Source organism: Ammodytes marinus, assembly GCF_949987685.1.
Source record: "Ammodytes marinus genome assembly, chromosome: 10".
Taxonomy (NCBI): domain Eukaryota; kingdom Metazoa; phylum Chordata; class Actinopteri; order Uranoscopiformes; family Ammodytidae; genus Ammodytes; species Ammodytes marinus.
This window is the reverse complement of record NC_137214.1, coordinates 9,880,632-9,897,902: the sequence shown is the minus strand read 5'-3', so window position 1 is coordinate 9,897,902 and position 17,271 is coordinate 9,880,632. Positions and strand designations below refer to the sequence as shown.

At 42.9% G+C, this 17,271-nt stretch overlaps 3 protein-coding genes across 3 annotated transcripts; 2 read left to right on the top strand and 1 right to left on the bottom strand.

The window, feature by feature from the left end:
* Positions 1 to 914: 914 nt before the first annotated feature.
* Positions 915 to 13,009, bottom strand: hmgxb3 (HMG box domain containing 3; the record flags this gene model as incomplete). Its single annotated transcript, XM_080035953.1, has 21 exons — positions 12,862 to 13,009; positions 12,178 to 12,330; positions 11,905 to 12,079; positions 10,751 to 11,227; positions 10,034 to 10,141; positions 9,707 to 9,862; positions 9,386 to 9,612; positions 8,938 to 9,047; positions 8,772 to 8,852; positions 8,442 to 8,524; positions 8,231 to 8,338; positions 7,948 to 8,088; positions 7,352 to 7,659; positions 7,083 to 7,216; positions 6,440 to 6,571; positions 6,164 to 6,348; positions 5,785 to 6,007; positions 3,955 to 4,088; positions 3,259 to 3,378; positions 1,718 to 1,927; positions 915 to 1,502 (listed from the first exon to the last, which is right to left on the bottom strand). Exons 2-21 carry the CDS (start codon positions 12,315 to 12,317, stop codon positions 915 to 917), a joined length of 3,840 nt encoding a protein of 1,279 aa, XP_079892079.1. The 5' UTR covers positions 12,318 to 12,330; positions 12,862 to 13,009.
* A 628-nt stretch (positions 13,010 to 13,637) lies between these two features.
* LOC307256903 (SLC35A4 upstream microprotein-like) lies at positions 13,638 to 14,958 on the top strand (the record flags this gene model as incomplete). The annotated part of the gene is made up of 3 exons (XM_080036019.1): positions 13,638 to 13,652; positions 14,062 to 14,160; positions 14,742 to 14,958. 3 exons carry the CDS (start codon positions 13,638 to 13,640, stop codon positions 14,937 to 14,939), a joined length of 312 nt encoding a protein of 103 aa, XP_079892145.1. The 3' UTR covers positions 14,940 to 14,958.
* A 542-nt stretch (positions 14,959 to 15,500) lies between these two features.
* On the top strand, positions 15,501 to 16,859 carry LOC307256659 (putative UDP-sugar transporter protein SLC35A4; the record flags this gene model as incomplete). Its single annotated transcript, XM_080035711.1, has 1 exon — positions 15,501 to 16,859. One exon carries the CDS (start codon positions 15,501 to 15,503, stop codon positions 16,500 to 16,502), a length of 1,002 nt encoding a protein of 333 aa, XP_079891837.1. The 3' UTR covers positions 16,503 to 16,859.
* Between the last annotated feature and the right edge of the window lie 412 nt (positions 16,860 to 17,271).

Here is a 17,271-nt window from a genome sequence, read left to right as displayed (position 1 = left end):
TGTTACTATAGTCGGTGGTTAAAATTTTTTTTCGTAACCTGCAATCTGAAATTTTATTTTGTTTTACTGTCTTCACAGTAAAAATGATAGGTTCTGCAAAATTCAACCCACTTCAATATATTTATATATGTACATTCAGCCTAATTCCTCACATCAGTAAAACCTGATAACAATGTAAAGCTGATTAAATTTGCTGTTTTATAGTACTAAGTAGTATTAAGTACTCTCCAACATTATAAACTGCTTTTTCACTTATTGGGGTTAGCACCGTAGCTATCTCTTAGATCCTTCGTAGCCCTTGCGTCTCTTCTCGTGGGATCCCCTTTTTCCTCCATTATTATCTGGACCACTGACCTTGCATGCACTTTACATTCACTCCATCCCTCAGCCTCCATGTTGATTGTCCATCCTGAATTAATTAAGGCTGTCAAACGCTACATTCCTTTTAAAAATCGCGATTAATCGCAGAATTTCCATAGTTAATATCGTAAACGTATGGCATGTTTAAAATTCTATTATTTTTCAACTCCATATTAATAATGTAAAGATATGTTTACCAGTGTATCTTGTTTGGGAATCAAATGAATGCAAAAACAAATGACTTGAACTTGTCTTTTAGATGTATTTCAAATCAGGACTGCAATGAGTGTGAGCTAACACGATGTCTACTTACAAAATAATATAGAAAATAAATGCTACAAAAACAGTGTGGTGTTGAGAACTTCAAAGTGCTTATTCTGTGAAATACATTTCGGAAGAATAACACTGTTCCACAATAAGAAATATACAAAGCGCTCTGCACTAGTACAGTATTCTTAGGTTGTATGTGGTACCTATAATTGAAGTACTTCAGTGATATTTTAATTCTGTTTTACACAAGGTGCTAAACGGATTAACGCTGACAGCCCTAATTCTTATTCAAGAAGCACAACCTCATAGGTCTCTGTCCCTCCCTCTTGCGTCTGTCCCTCCATCCCTCCTCCTTCCTCCTCCTCCTCTTTCTCTGTGTTGATCTGTGCCACTCCCAGTCTGTACAGAGCGTCTCTGATCACCACCTCTCCAGGCTGGCAGGCCTTCACCACCTGGTTGATCTGCTGGCTCACGATGTCTCTGCTGGTGAGGAAGTCTACCAGACGGTTGTAGAGGTAGTAGTAAGCCGTGTTGTTGAAAGACACAGGTTGCCGCCGCGCGCGGCTAACTGAGTAACTCTCCTCAGATTTCTCTGTGGAGTCATTCTCAGCTTTGTCCGTCTGTTCTTTGCATTTTTCACCCTCGTCATCCTCCTCTTCCTTCTCAGCCATAAGGTTAATGTAAGGTTCTAGATCTCTGCAGAGGGCCATGGAGTGGTGCTCTGCCAGGGCAGGAGTCTCATTGGCTGCCCCAGGAGGATGAACCAGCCAGCAGCTAGATGATTTGGTGATGGGGTGGACCTGCTGGTTCTCTGCTACCATGGACAGGTCAGCGCTGTACGGCTGCTCCTGGAGCTCAGCACACGACACAAACTAAAGAAGAAAGGGAAGAAGTTGTGTGAGATAGCAACCTACTTTGAGTCGTCATGATAGAAACAAATATATGACACGTCCATTTTTTTTTTTCACATACAAACAAATGTATTGTATTACAAGCTAAGTCTGTGTTTCAGGATACTGTAAATGAAAAGCTAGGCCATTCTCCGTAATCACTGACTCCATCTTTAAAATGAATTTGAATGGCTCACCTCTGGCTTTTCAAAAGGGTCAGAGAAGCAGCCTTGGTTCCTGCCCCACATCTGGGTTGCTGGTTCTGGATACTGTGTGTCAGTGCAGAGCGCCACCTGACGGGCACAGTCACTAACATAGACTGGGGGCCAGAAGCGAGAGGAGAGCAGCAGGTCCACATGGTCCCGAGCCGTCTCTCCTCTCACCAAGCACTTAGAGCCACACACCACCTGAACACAGGTACAGGAGAGACAAGGAAACGCTGAAAAACCATTCCAAACTACATTTATTATATTGGTTTTCTATAGACTATGAACTAGTGGTGGGCCGTTATCGGCGTTAACGTGCTGCGTTAACGCCAGACTCTTATCGGCGATAAAAAAAATATTGCCGTTAATCTCTTATTCCACCTCCTGTTCGGCTCAGGGAGCCAGTCATTTGTACAGTTCAGCTTAGACTCGGCCGTAATGCTGCTGCGCACACACACACACACACACACACACACACACACACACACACACACACACACACACACACACACACACACACACACACACACACTGCATGTCAGAGACGAGGGGCGAAGCGTCTCTCACACACCCGCCGCTCTCTCTCTCTCCATCACTTGCCCACGACACAATCGGGTATTGGAACGCAGGGTGGGTGTGTGTGGCCACCGGTCGCCACGTGACTATAAATTTCCAAGTTTTAAACACTTCTATCTCTTCAACGTCAACGTCACCGTACCCGAATCCTAAATATCCCCATAGCAGACGCAATATTTCATCGGGGGGAAAACTTTGTTTTGCGCCACAGTTCGACTCGGCCGTAATGCTGCTGCACACACACACACACAGACACAGGCACAGGCACACACACACGCTGCATGGCAGAGACGAGGGGCGCTACCAAAAAGACGAGAGGAGCGGTTGGAGCAGTTGGAGAGTTTAGAGACACATGCGCGCACATTTATTTACATAAAATCGCAATCGCAGTCACTTGTGCAGTTATGTAAAATGTTTCACTAAGGAAAATGACAGAAAAAGTAACGCACAGTGACTTTGATGAGTAACTTTAATCTGATTACTGGTTTGGAGATAGTAACGCGTTAGATTACTCGTTACTGAAAAAAGAGGTCCGATGCCGGTAACGCGTTACTATGTAACATCTTGTTGAACATTATTTATTTTCATCACCAATTATCATAGTAGAACAGCTTCCTCAAGCAGTTTGTGATGCATGTTGGAAACAGGAGATGAGCCCCTGGTCTGATGCGCCACCTGGCTTGAGAAACACGTTCTCAAAGACTTACTTTGAGTCATTATTTAGGAGCACACACATATTATGAATGAATTCAAATGAGACATTTTAATCTAGATTAATCTAGATTAATTCCAAAATTAATCTAGATTAATCTAGATTAAAAAAATTAATCTATGCCCACCTCTACTATGAACACATTTCGGATTTGGATTTTTTCAAGCGCTACATTTTGTGTGAGGATGTTTTTAATATGTGACTAGGCGTTAAATTAAAAGAATGAGAGGGCTTCTTTTTCTACCTTGTGGGGGCAGACCATGGACAGCTTGCCAGCGGTGAGGTGTGGAGGGGGCTGAGGGGCTGTGGAGAGGCCACTATGGACAAGTGTGTACAAGGAGATCAGGGAGGCCAGCAGCTCATTCTAAGCACAGAGGGAGATGGAGAAGGAGGCTTTGATTCCAGCACACTTCCACACAGATACAAGCACACCAGAAAGAGGACAAACATGTACTTAATTGTGGTGAATAAAGAAACAACCTTTCAACTCAATTCATACTGCCATTATAGCAAACAAATCTTAAACTAGCTGAAATACCCTTGAACAAGACACTAAAGTCATACCAGTCCCAGGGTGCAGAAGATTCACTCTCCCCCATACCAAGGAGTTATCCCATGATTACTGCATACTCAAACAGTAACACTCAGGCTAGCTTGTATTTTCCATGACACCTCTATGTCCAGTTATTAACATAGAACAGAAAAAAAAACATGTGGGAACAAGCAAATGGTGAAGTTTGTGTCTCTCTGCGTAAAAAACACACACACACACACACACACACACACACACACACACACACACACACACACACACACACACACACACACACACACACACACACACACACACACACACACACACACACACACACACACACACACACACACACACACACACACACACACACACACACACACACACACACACACACACACACACCTTGGTGGAGCCTGGGTTGATGGTGGCCCCGCAGCGCTCCAGTATTGTCCTCAGCTCTTCCTCGCTGTGATCTTCAATCTTGTCGAGTCTCAGCTGACCATCATGAATGAGACGCACCAAAACGGATGGATCGCCTTAAACAGATGATGAAAATCCACATACTTAAAAACATGTATTATATACCATATACAGTCCCCTACAAAAGTATTGGAACGGTGAGGCCAATTCCTTTATTTTTGCTGTAGACTGGAAACATTTGGGTTTGACACCACAATATGAATATGAGACAATAGATCAACATTTCAGCTTTCATTTCCATGTATTTACATCTGGATCTGATACACAACACATAATATAGCATTATTTTTAAAGGAACACCACATTTTTAGGCAAGCAAAAGTATTGGAACCGATAGACTTTAAATAAATTAAAATGAATAAGACGTAATATTTTGTCACAAATCCTTTGCTTGCAATAACTGCATGAAGCCTGTGACCCATTGACATCACAAAACTTTTGCATTCTTCTTTTGTGATGCTTTTCCAGGCTTTCAACGCAGCCTCATTCAGTTGCTGTTTGTTTAGGAGGGTTACTCTCTTCAGTCTCCTCTTTAGCAGGTAAAATGCATGCTCTATAGCGTTTAAGTCTGGAGATTGACTTGGCCAGTCTAAAACCTTCCATTTCTTGCCCCTGATGAACTCCTTTGTTGTTTTTGCAGTTTTTTTGGGTCATTACATTGCTGCATGATGGAGGATCTTCCAATCAGTTTGGTTGCATCTTTCTTTAAATTGGCAGACAAAATGTTCCTGTAGACTTCTGAGTTCATTTTGCTGTTGCCATCATGTGTTACTGTGTTGCTGTCAAGATGAACCTTTACCAAAGTGATGGAAAGGCTAAAGTTTGGAGAAAGAAAGGATCTGCTCATGATCCCAAACATACAAGCTCATCTATGAAACACGGTGGAGGCAATGTCATGGCTTGGGCTTGCATGGCTTCTTCTGGGACGGGCTCATTATCTTCATTGATGATGTAACACATGATGGCAACAGCAAAGTGAACTCAGAAGTTTACACAAACATTTTGTCTGCCAATTTAAATAAATATGCAACCAAACTGATTGGAAGATCCTTCATCGTGCAGCAAGATAATGACCCAGAACACACTGTAAAAACAACAAAGGAGTTAATCAGGGTCAAGAAATGGAAGGTTTTAGACTGGCCAAGTCTATCTCCAGAGTTAAACCCTATAGAGCATGCATTTTACCTGCTAAAGAGGAGTAACCCCCCTAAACAAACAGCAACTGAAAAAGGCTGCGGTGAAAGCCTGGAAAAGCATCACAAAAGAAGAATGCAAAAGTTTTGTGATGTCAATGGGTCACACGCTTGATGCAGTTATACAAGAGAAGAATTTGCAACAAAATATTAAGTTTTATTCACTTTAATTTATTTTATGTCTATCTGTTCCAATACTTTTGCTCACCTAAAAATGTGGTGTTCCTTTAAAAATAATGCTATCTTATGTGTTGTCTATACGATCCAGATGTAAATACATGGAAATGAAAGCTGAAATGTTGATCTATTGTCTCTTATTCATATTTTGGTGTCAAACCCAAATGTTTTCAGTCTACAGCAAAAATTTAGGAATTGGCCTCACCGTTCCAATACTTTTGTAGGGGACTGTATCCTTGCTAGACGTACCCATAACCAAACGGAGCATGTTATCATCTGGAATGTTTTTTATCACATCTGTGTAAAGGACATCATATCATGGGTAGGATCATTACATTTTCTGGCACATACGTCATTCACTAATCAACAGTACTGACTGTACCTGAGGGCTGCTGTGTCTGTGACAGGACCTTGTCTTTCTCTGTGTTGATGACAGTGTTACTCCTCATCAGTGCAGGGATGAAGGGGGCGATTATGGAAGCGTCCACCCGTGTGATAGGGATGTCTGTGGGGAAAGCCGCTTGCTCTATGGCCTCACTTTCCATGGTCAGCCAGAAGTCATCCACGTGCACCTCGTCTGAGACGGAAAACTCAGGCCAGGTGAACTGTGGAGAGAACCAAATGTTTTGGTCACCACAGTATGGAGCATATAGGCCAACATACACCTAACACCTTCCCTGCTAAACAGATGTTTGTGGTCTAAGTATGTGGTCAAGATGACTATTTTGGGCTTCCATACTGTATCACCATTGATCTTTTACCTGCACATTCTTAAGCTCCAGTACGTTGTTTGGGTATCGCTGTGCAATCTCCAGTTTTGGAGCGACGCCGCAAATGCCGCAGATCATATCGTTGTAATCGCGCACGGTCAGACATTCAAAGGCCCAGTAGCCGCTCAGGAGAAGCTCCTGAATCTGAGAAAACTCCTCTGGACTCAGAGTCTGAACTAATGACAAAGAAGGAGACAAAGATGTTGGGCAAATTGAAGCCAGCAAAGTTTCAGAATGTGTGTGTGTAGAGTTGAAGCCAGTGCTCACCAGGGTGATTGGGGTTGTGGTCTAGTATGGTCCTCGCTGCCTGAGAGGGGGTTTGTCCCAGTTTGATACTGGACCTGATCTTCAGGAACAGGTCGATACTAACCAGCAGTCTGTTCCCGATGTTGAACAAACCTGTCAAAAAAGGAATACTTTTAATAATTCACAGAGGACGCTGGCAAAACAAAACCGTATGAAACACTGCTGCCAATATCTACGTAGCCCTTTCCTATACTAAACTACTGAGAGTGTCCACTAAAACACTGGAGACTACAGTATATGACTATACATAAATATAAATAAATAAATAGCTGAATAAGCCAGACATTTTAAAGTTACTATGAGGAACTTTCAGTTTATGTTGATTCTAGCAGCCCCTTTGGACAAAAGTTGCAGTGTATTTCCAACCAGTGCCTGCTGTCCTAGAGATCTTTGCTAGCGCATGCTGGCGGCGCGTGCATTTGTTTAGGATGCGAGTGAAAGAGAGACCGCAAGATGCATCACATTGAAGTAATCTATTAATATGTGACTAAGATTAGTAATGGTAATATGACAAGGGTGAAGCCAAGTAAACATGATTAAGTAGCGTTCGGGAAACACAGGATGTGTTGTTGTTGTTGTTGTTGTTGTGAGTGTTGCCCTTTACCTGAATGCAGGTCAGTGAAGCTGTGCAGAGCCAGACACTGAAGGTTGAGGCACACCTTGAGCTGGAGAGAGGCTGTCTGGATCAGTGTCTCTGTCAGGAGCCAGCAGTCCTCTTGTCCAGCAACAGTACCGGCACTGTACAAGAACACACACAAGAGCATACATTAGGGCACACGACATCAACAACATGCCAGTAATTATGGTCCAAAACTAGAATAGAAATAAACCACTTGTGCTCCACCTGGCCTTCCAACTAACCCATCTTCTCACCTTTGCCCTCCTTTGAAGAGAGGGTAGTTACACAGGCCACAGTGCGTAGCCGCTGATTCATAGAACTGAGGCCAGCCTGACTGGACCAGTGTCTCTGTCTCCACTCCGTCCTCATGCTCCTGGTCTCCTGGTTGAACCAGGACTATCTGGAGGCTGTTGAGCTCCTGGATGAGACTCAGTGTCTCCTGCAGCTCTGTCTCACTCTCTGGGATCTGAACAAAGCGATGCAGTAACTGAAGGGTGTTCTGCCTCTGGAGGTCCTTCTGGGCAGGAGTAAGAGCCTGGTACGGGTCCAGCAGAGTCCCAGACTGAGAGAGGGAAAACAAAATCAGCCTTTATTCATACTCGAAGGACACTGAGGTTTCCCTCATCAATCAACATTGAGATACAGTCATTTGGAGGTTGCTACCAATCAGCGCTGCATTCCTAAATACATTTTACAAGGTTAAACGAATCATCATCAGTGCCAGATTTATGAATGCTTAGAAGCAACTGCATAGGGATCCCAGGTTGTGCTGTGACTCATTAAGGGGGAAGCGATTGAGCTGGAAGCTAATCGTATGCCTGAGAAGAATCCAGAGGACGCAAGCTCTCACCTTTGCTCCCTTGGCGTTCCTTTGGGGCAGCTCAAAGCCACACTTAGGGCACACTGCTGGTTTGTGTCTGTTTTTATACATATAGTCACAAGAGGGATTCTTACACCGACCCCTTCCCCGCGCTGTAGACAGTCCCAAATCCTAAAAGAAAAGTCCACAAATGAATACAGAAGGTATATCCACAGACAGATATCTCTTTGAAAAAGAACATTGAGTGTGATTTAACAAAAATAATACAAATTGAGAGCAGGCTAGATCTCAGAGAGACTATCAGTTTACTCACAAAGCTGGAAACTGCTTGTTGTTTGAAAGGCACGACCGACAAGATATTCACTCTCTTATCGGCCAATGAAGACGCAGGCTGGCTTCCATGTACTGACACAGAAGAGTCCTGTGGAAAGACCTGCAGAAAGCAAAAACATTGAACCAAATCTGCATCTTTCACATTTCGATTTAGTGCAACACTGCTAGGAGTTTGTGTGTGTGAGTTTAACCTGTTTGATTGCGGTCGTGGGGACAACCTGCCCGAGCTGCTTCAAAGTGCTGGGTTTCAGACCTGTGAAACTCTCTTGAGGTACTGTGGTTAAAGAAAAAAGACCACATCATATGAGAGCAGAAACCTCAGAAAATACAGTCACCTATGCAGACATATCACTTCCTCTCTGTATAACAAAAGTAGTAGTAGTGGGAAAATGTAGTAGTGTTAAAAAAGTGGTGAAAAGCACTGGATGAACATTCAATAAACAGTGTTCTAACTGCACTAAACTAAACAAATACATGAAATAAAGTAGAATTATGAATAAAAATCAAAGGATGTACAGTACCAGTGGATGATTTATTGTCGTTGGCACTCTGACATTTTCCTTTGTCAGACGGGACAGTTATGATCTGGAACAAAGCGCGGCCTAGTAACAGAAAAAGGAAAGCCAATATGTGATTTCTATCGCTGACAGCAGACATTGCCTGCGTGCTGCACACTTCCTATCTCACCTGTGCTGTAGTAGGCGGGGAGGATGGGTCTCACAGGCCTTTTTTGGACAGCGGCGTTGCTTATGTCTTGAACTTGAACTGCCGTGACTTTAAGGCTGTCATTCAACTGTCTATTCAATGACAGAGGGAAAGTACGTCAAGGTACATAGTAATACACATTTTGAATTAGATTAAAAACACTGCCATAACAACACACATATTATAATCCTTTTGTGGCCATATTTTCATGTTAACAAAAGGTTTTCATCCCACAAATTTACATAGTCCGGTCTTTCAAATAAACAGAAATTGCGTATTATAGCGCAATTCTGTAAATGGTGTAAAGTAAGCCATGAGAGCACACATGCAGTTGTGGTCAACTTGGCAAACATAATGTGCTTGATATTCTAATAGAAGCTGACTGCCTACCAGTCATGCACTGTGGCGTTAAAACTTGATGGAAGCTCACTTTGTTTGGTCCTGCTCCTTGGTGGTGCTGCCCTCTGGTGGCTCTCCGACATGAACTACAGGCTGCTTTCTAGGGGACCGTTGAACCTGCCCTTCTTTTCTGCTCCCCGTAGTGTTGGTTTTACTAAGATCAGCATTCCCCTCCAGAGAAGTGGGAGGAGTGGGTTGGCCGCTTTCATTATGCTTGGTTTCAGCGTTCCGTGGCGATTGCTTGGACGCAGCTTCTTTCTTTGCCTAAAAAAAAGTAAGTCTGTTTGAACAGGATGTCAAAACTGGACACTGGATCAATGTACTGCGGTGGGATCTTCAGATAAGACTACACTTCCTGTGTAGTGACACTTACAGCAGGTATCCATTTTCCGCCCAGGTGGCTCCCACATTCAGGGCACGTTGGTGGCTTGTGGCGGGTGACGTACACAAATGCACATCCAGGATTTAGACACCTCCCTCGACCTCTCCTGGTGTACGTCTTTGCAGGCTGCGAAAAAAAAAAGAAACATGAAAGTTGGTCTCTCAACTGCTTTTACCACCCCAACCATCTCAAGAATGATGTTTCAGATGTACTGATGCCATGTGCAGACACTACACTTCCCAGTTTCAGTATTGGGATGTATTAAGATGGAGATGGGTGTATAATGTGGGTGCTTACCATCATATATGAAGGTTTGGCACTTCGGTCTATGTTGGCTCCAACAGAGACCATCATCACTGGGCCTACAGGGCGTACGGCAGCCATAGACTTGGGCTCCAGCAAATTCTGAAGCAAGGGACACATCACTTCACTATAATAGCTTTTTTTGTTATTAAAATGGTGAGCTACATTTATTTTTACGTAACTTGCCCCAATACATCCTTAAATGTGCCATGTGTAATAAGGGTGTACTTTGGCATCAGCTAGTGGTGAATGTTCTAGATTTCAACGCTCCATCTCTACCCCTCTGATTCCGAAAATGTACAGAAGCTACGGTGACTATCAAGGACAAGAAGGTAGTTACTAAAGATGGCATCATCCACCACTGACTCAAGTCTTTCCAAAAATCGAGTGATGAGGCTGATAGTACTTCTTCTTCGTCTTTCAATAGTTGCATTGCCGGCGCACCTATTGTTTTGAATATAAAAATGTATAAGGCTGTTAAATCAGTCCATTCTGTGCTACTGTAGAAACATGGCAGGGCAACATGGCGGCGGCCCTCGTTCCTCTGTAGATATAAAAAGCTTTGTTTTCTTTTTTTCTTAAGCGATTATACACTAATTAAAACATACTTATGAATGTTATATTCCATTTCTACCTAGTCCCTTTACACACTGCACCTTTAAATGTATTAATTACATTCTGCTGACTGGTAGAAGGACAATAAAGTCTCACCTGGTTGGGTATGACGGCAACAACCTGTGTAGTTCCCCCCTGTATCTGCTGTACCATCGCCCGACTGTAGCCACCACCAGCCTTGTTTCCCTTCAGCGTGAGCCCATTGGCCATGAGGTCAGCAGCAGAGATGTGCGAGACATGGGCGTCAGTGCAGACCAGAGGTTTGGATGAGACAGTGAAGGAAGAGGGTGGTTGAGAAGCCACTGTCATTTCCTCTGCTATGTCCTCAACAACGATGGGCTGCTCGGACAGCTCCACCTCACTGGCCAACCCCAGGGCTGTATACTGGGGCTCGTGGGGCAGAGACACTGAAGACAGGCCTCCCTCCATAGGACAGTCAAAAGACTCTGCGCTCACCTCCGGCTGAGTGTCTCCCGGCTGGGTATTGGAAGTGCAGCCTTTAGGCATGACAAAGTAACTGGCTCTGGGGAGGATTTTGCGGAAGCCTGGCAGCTCTTTGGAGGGGCTGGGAGACTGAGGGAAGAGCGCAATAGAGAGAAATTGTTTATGACTATCCAAATAATCATTTTGACGTGATACTAAACACCAGTGAATATCTGCTGTGATTCTTCATACTAATGGGTCACTTCATTCTGACTTTATCTGTAGTAGTAGTGACATGAGGCAAATATAGTCATAACAAATTAAATCAATCTAGATAAGAACATGAATATTCTGATGTGCATATGTATAAAGAAGGGCCCTTATATACTTAACAGACTATTTCAAAACAAGCTCTCCATCATGGGCAAACCTTTTAACAACATTGGCTTGGCACTGTCATAAACTATTATACTTACTATTACGGGCCGGGTTTATTGACACACTAGTTTTTTCTGAATATACATTACTATCCCAGCAGTTATTAGAATGTATTAAACAGGAAAACAGTCACGGTTAGGTCAAAGAAACTCTGACTTTGTTTTTTGGTTTTCACAGACTTCTCTGTACATCGTTCTCTACTTTTTGATCATTTACAAGATCAACGTAGTAATTTCAATCATGACCTCTACATTTTTCTTCAATACTGGCAAAACGTTATAATTCACATGACATGAAAATGTTTTATTCTGAGCTAAAAGGCTCCACAGATATTCAGATACACTGGAATGCTTACATAACAACAATGAAGCAGTATCTCTGTATCTTACTGTGTCTATGCCCTCCTTCTCGGACTTGGCCTTCTCCAAATAGAAGGCTTTCTCAGCCACACTGAGCCTTCTCCAGCTCTCGCTGATGCGCTTGTTGATCTCTGATTGTGGCAGATTTGGGATTTCCTGTTGCATAATCTGGTGAACATCAAAGTAGTATAGCAGGTAGGCAGACCTAAAAGAGATATGTAGATAAGTATGTATAAGTGGGGGACACATTAAGTTGGATTTTCTTTTCTGCAAAGGAAAAGTAATTTGGGCTATGTACTTTACCTAGGCTTTTTTGGTTTCTCCACACTGTCTTCATGGGCTTTGCTCTTCCTCTTCTTTGGGGTCGTCACCTCCATTTGGCTGTAGCAACTCTCCACCTCCTCAGTCACTTTCATAACCTCTATCACCTCCACTTTCTCCATGATTTCCAAAGATCTAGCGCCAAAAATAGTATGAGATTAGTTGGTTGGTCCTTCATACAGGCAGAACGTAAAGCAGGGAAGTTAAGACAATTTTGAAACAAGGGAGATAACATTACATGTGTATTGAGTTGCATATTGCAATACTGTGCTTCTGAGAGCTTCATTTGTAAACGATGTGTCTTAACAGTACGATGATTATTATGCAGCGTCACTTTTCCGTAAGCACTGAAGTTTATTATAGCTCTGTCAGTTCGTAACCTTAGCTTTATCTCAGCTGATGAAATATACTTTGTCTAATAAAATAAACAGAGTGTAGAAAAATGTGTAACGGGTTGATACTTCATGCAGGGATAATAAACCCACAGTGTCATAGTGAAAATAAAACTTGTCATGCAGAGGGCTCTTAAAGAGAGACTACTAAAGCACTAACACGTTAAAAACATTGGTCCTTCCCTGCTCTAAAAGTACGTTTAATGGCGTGTCTTCATACTGCCTGCACAGCCAGCCAGTTATCCAATGAAATGCCTTCTTATTGAAGCCTTACCTACGACGGCTCGAGGCTCTACAAACTGCTCGGAACAACCTTCACAGGTCACTGAAACATTCCAGCATTGCGCCGACGGTAGAATATGCTGTAATGTGTTTATACTTCATGAGAAACCAAGGATTTTAGACGCATAATATCTGTAAAACTAGCTTCGTTTCTTGTCAGCCTGTAAAAAAAAGATGGCGGTTGTTGCTATGGTCTCCCAACCAATCAAATTGCGGAATAAACACGTTTGGGTCAATCAGAGAAGACGTTTTTGACACGTGAAAGCGTCGCGTGCGTCCCATAGACCTTCAGAGTGCAGAGTGTGTCCACAGCCACAGACCCAATCGACCCTTTCTTTATAGGTACATGAATCGACCTGACAGGCGCAGTTCACTGTCAAGTCGGTAATGACTACAGAAGTGGTGTAACGTTACAAGGAAGATCAATAGGTATGCATCTTTCAGAAAAAGCTTATACAAATACACATTGAATACTGCCCACCTTATTTAAATAGATAAATATATGATTCTAAGAAAAAAAGTATATGCCATATCAGTAGGATAAGGGACTTTTTGTAGGCTTCACGTAGTGCATTGTGCAGGGGAAGATAAACGAGAACAAAATTTAACTATCGGGACCACGTATTTAGACATAGACTAAAAATTTGGTTAATAAAACCATACCTAAACACAACTATAACATCCAGACCAAACAAATCGAGCTGAAGGGGGAAAGAAAAATTGTCTCAGGCTTATGCGTCGAGCACTGATCGCCTTCACCGAGCAAAGATGGCGGATGACAAGGTGAGTGAGTTTAGTGTGCTCTGGATTTTAATGTATTAATTTCACACGTTTCGTCTGATGACAGTATCTGCTAAATGAGTGGGGCCCACTGAGTAAAAAAAATGCTTCCTCTCAGCAGCAGCTGGCTGTGAAATTAGGTTAGGCCTCCTTGGTCGCTTTATTATCAAATTAGCTGTCTAGATAAGTTATGTTGCTGTAAACTAAGCAGCAAAACTCCGACGACACTATCGCTGTATTGCGAGAGAAAAGCTCTTTGTGCGAAATTCGTGACAGAAACTATCGTATGGTCAATTTGTAGCCTAAAGCAACCTAGGCTATCCCTAGTCCCTACATTAACATTAACTTGAACTATATTTAGCTAACGTCAAATTACCGGTGTAATGTCTAACACGTTGCTTTTCATTTCTAGGATCCACTGAAAGAGTTGAAGGATTTGACGCAGCTCAAAAATCAACTGGAGGAAATCCAGAGGCGAATAGAGAGCGAGGTTTCTGTGGGAATCCCTCAGGTAAGTTGTTCCAGCTTTCTCTGATCAACGACATAAGAGCAGAGTAATTTCACCGTTGTTATCAACTGTTGTGAAAAGGCGTTTACGCCTCTATGCACATAGACCCTGCACAAACTGTATTTCTTAATACATTTTTAGTCTAACTGTTTCGTATGATCCATCAGTAATCAAGAATTTAGATATTCATATGCATATTTTGAGAGGCACATGAGGGAGAAAAAAAGACAATTATTGATCATACAGTTTTACAGTCTGATGCAGGTGTCTGAGGCAATGTGAAAAGAGAAGGCAGACAGTTTTTCCTGTTACAAAACATGTCTCTTGTCGCAGAAATCTATCTTTAAGTATATTTTTGATGGTGAATAAAACTCTCATACCAGAAAAAAACACATGAATGAATATGATGTTGTTTTTCTTAACCATTTTGGTTATAATTCTAAAATTGCTCTTTAATTTCCTTTCAAGTGGCAGTAAAAAAGTCTTAAATCTAACTTGACTTAAGCGGTAGGAACACATTTATTTACCCATCTATACGTTGTCAAACTGTGCTAAAAAGTCATGGCACTATTTTGTTTTCTTAGGGCAGTTCAGTATTGGGATCTCCGTTCCTGAAGGGCTTCCTGGCCGGCTATGTGGTGGCCAAGCTGCGCTCCTCTGCCGTCCTGGGAGTGGTGCTGGGAACACTCACGGGCTTGTACGCCGCACAGAACTATCCAGTGCCCAACATCGAAAGGACCGTCAAAGACTACATGAACAGCTTGAAAAAAGGACCAAAGTAATTTGGTGCGGAGTGACCACTAGTCCTGCCTCACACAACAGGCACAAGGGGAAGAAATCAAGACATAGCTGCTGGCTCGTCAGTGGCTCTTGGCGGAACAGCCCTCAAGGTTCCTGTTGTGAATGGAGTATGGATATAATAATGTAACTGGAATTTCATTGGGGACTCAACGTCAAAGACTGGCTTTTATTTGAATTTTTTGGTTCAGGTTTGGTTAAATACTGCACTGTTTAATTTCCGTTTATATCTGTTCGATGTAATGTGAACACAAAATGTGAAACATTGTGCCTACAAGGTTTTAATGTTTGGTCCATCACATTTCATAGGTTTTCTTAGTTTTGCTGCCTGGAGCAGTTATTTAAGCCGGTCAGGTTTTAGAATCGAATTTTCCATCTCATACATACAAACAGAGCTATACAGAGATTAGTATTTATTAATTGATATTTAAAGGGTCTAGATTTATAGTTGTTTATTTAAAAAAAAACACAAAAAAGTATTTTTTGTTGCACTGCAGCTGGCATTCACATTTGTTAGAAATTAAACGTTTCATTTGACATCCAGGATGATTGTGATCCCTAATGTGGGTCACGGTTCCCCGGCCAAGATTAGGAAACAGTGGGTTAAAAAGATTCAGTGGGCAGTCCTCTTTGGCCTCATGGTCCTCATCTACGGCTCTCATGCGCCGCTCATCACTCTCACCAAGGTGGCTGGTCAAGTCCCTTTCAACCCTTCATCGTGTGTGGTCATGATCGAGTTAACCAAACTCTTCATCTCTCTGGCGACTCTGGTTCTAACTGGGGCTACATCCGCCTTACGTTCTCCCCCACCTCTAGCCCTCGTCGCGCCCTATGCAATCCCTGCCTTGCTGTACGCCTTCAACAACAACCTGGTGGTGGTCATGCAGGCTTACATGGACCCCAGCTCCTACCAAGTCCTCTCTAACCTGAAGATAGCCTCCACCGCCCTGCTGTACTCCTTCTGCCTGGGCAAGAGGCTGCGGCCAGCTCAGTGGCTGGCTGTGGGGCTCCTCATGTGCGCGGGCGTGTGCCACACATACAGCAGCCTGGATCTAGAAGGAGACCCAGAGAAGGCCCAAGAAGGAGCTGAGGAAGAAAAAGAAGGTTCCAGGCTCTATGTAACAGCTTGGGGGCTTTTCCTTGTGCTGGTGTACTGCTGTGTTTCAGGGCTCGCAGCGGTTTACACTGAGAGGGTGTTGAAGAGCCAGAGGCTGCCCCTTAGCCTGCAGAATCTCTACCTCTATGTGTTTGGAGTGGTCATCAACATGCTCTCCTCCTTCTCTTCCTTCTTTGTAGAGGGCACAAAGAGCTTTCTGGAGGGATATTCAGGGCTAGTTTGGGCCATTATAGCAGGGCAGGCGGCTAACGGGCTGCTAATGTCCGTGGTGCTCAAGCATGGCAGCGGCATCACCAGACTGTTTGTCATTTCCTGTTCCATGCTGGTTAACGCTCTGTTGTCCTGGGCCGTCTTAGGGCTACAGCTCACACCTTTCTTCCTCCTGCCCGTGGCTATGATTGGACTGGCAGCTTATCTTTATTACAGGTAGTTAAGTCTGCACCAAGGGCCCCCCTGAACCCCAAATATAATTCTGGTCCCTTGTTTTTGATTTTCAAATGTGATTTTCGATTTCTGCCTTTTTATCTATCTGCCTTCCAACGCATGTTTTAGATTTGTTACCCTATTATGTGTGACCAGTCACGTCAGCTCATGCCTAATTTGACAAGTTAAATCGTATTTTTGTTTTGTTTTAATTTAGAATTCTGTTTCACTGTTGCAAGTACATTCAAACAATAATGCAGGTCAAGATTATCATATCTTCTACATTTCTGAGGAGTGCTGCTATTGTCTTCTTGGTGATTTTGTTTTATATTGCATTCTCTGCCAAGAACAATGTCAAAGATAATATAATAAAAAGTGTTATACAGTGTGTAAATAAAAAAAAAATAAATTGAAGAAAAAAAAATAAAAAGTTTTATTTGTCATGATTTACATCAAGCACACTGATTCATAAACATCTTTTAGTCATTTGTTCATTGTTATTCAGCCTTAGGATCCCTGCGCACAGCTAACATGTCCTTCAACTCTCCTAGTGCTGTAAAAGAAAAAAAAAATATTTGAATGCTGGTGGGAGGAAGAATTCGCTCTTGGTCATTGCTGCTATATTGATTCACAGGTTACTAAGGTTTACGGGAAGCTTTTATCTGAAATGAAACAGCTGGCCTAAACAACACTCACCTTTGCAGAGTTGTTTGTTGTCAGCCTGCAGCTCTTGGTTGCGTGCAGACAGGTAGACTGCGTCCTGCACAGCCTCCAGC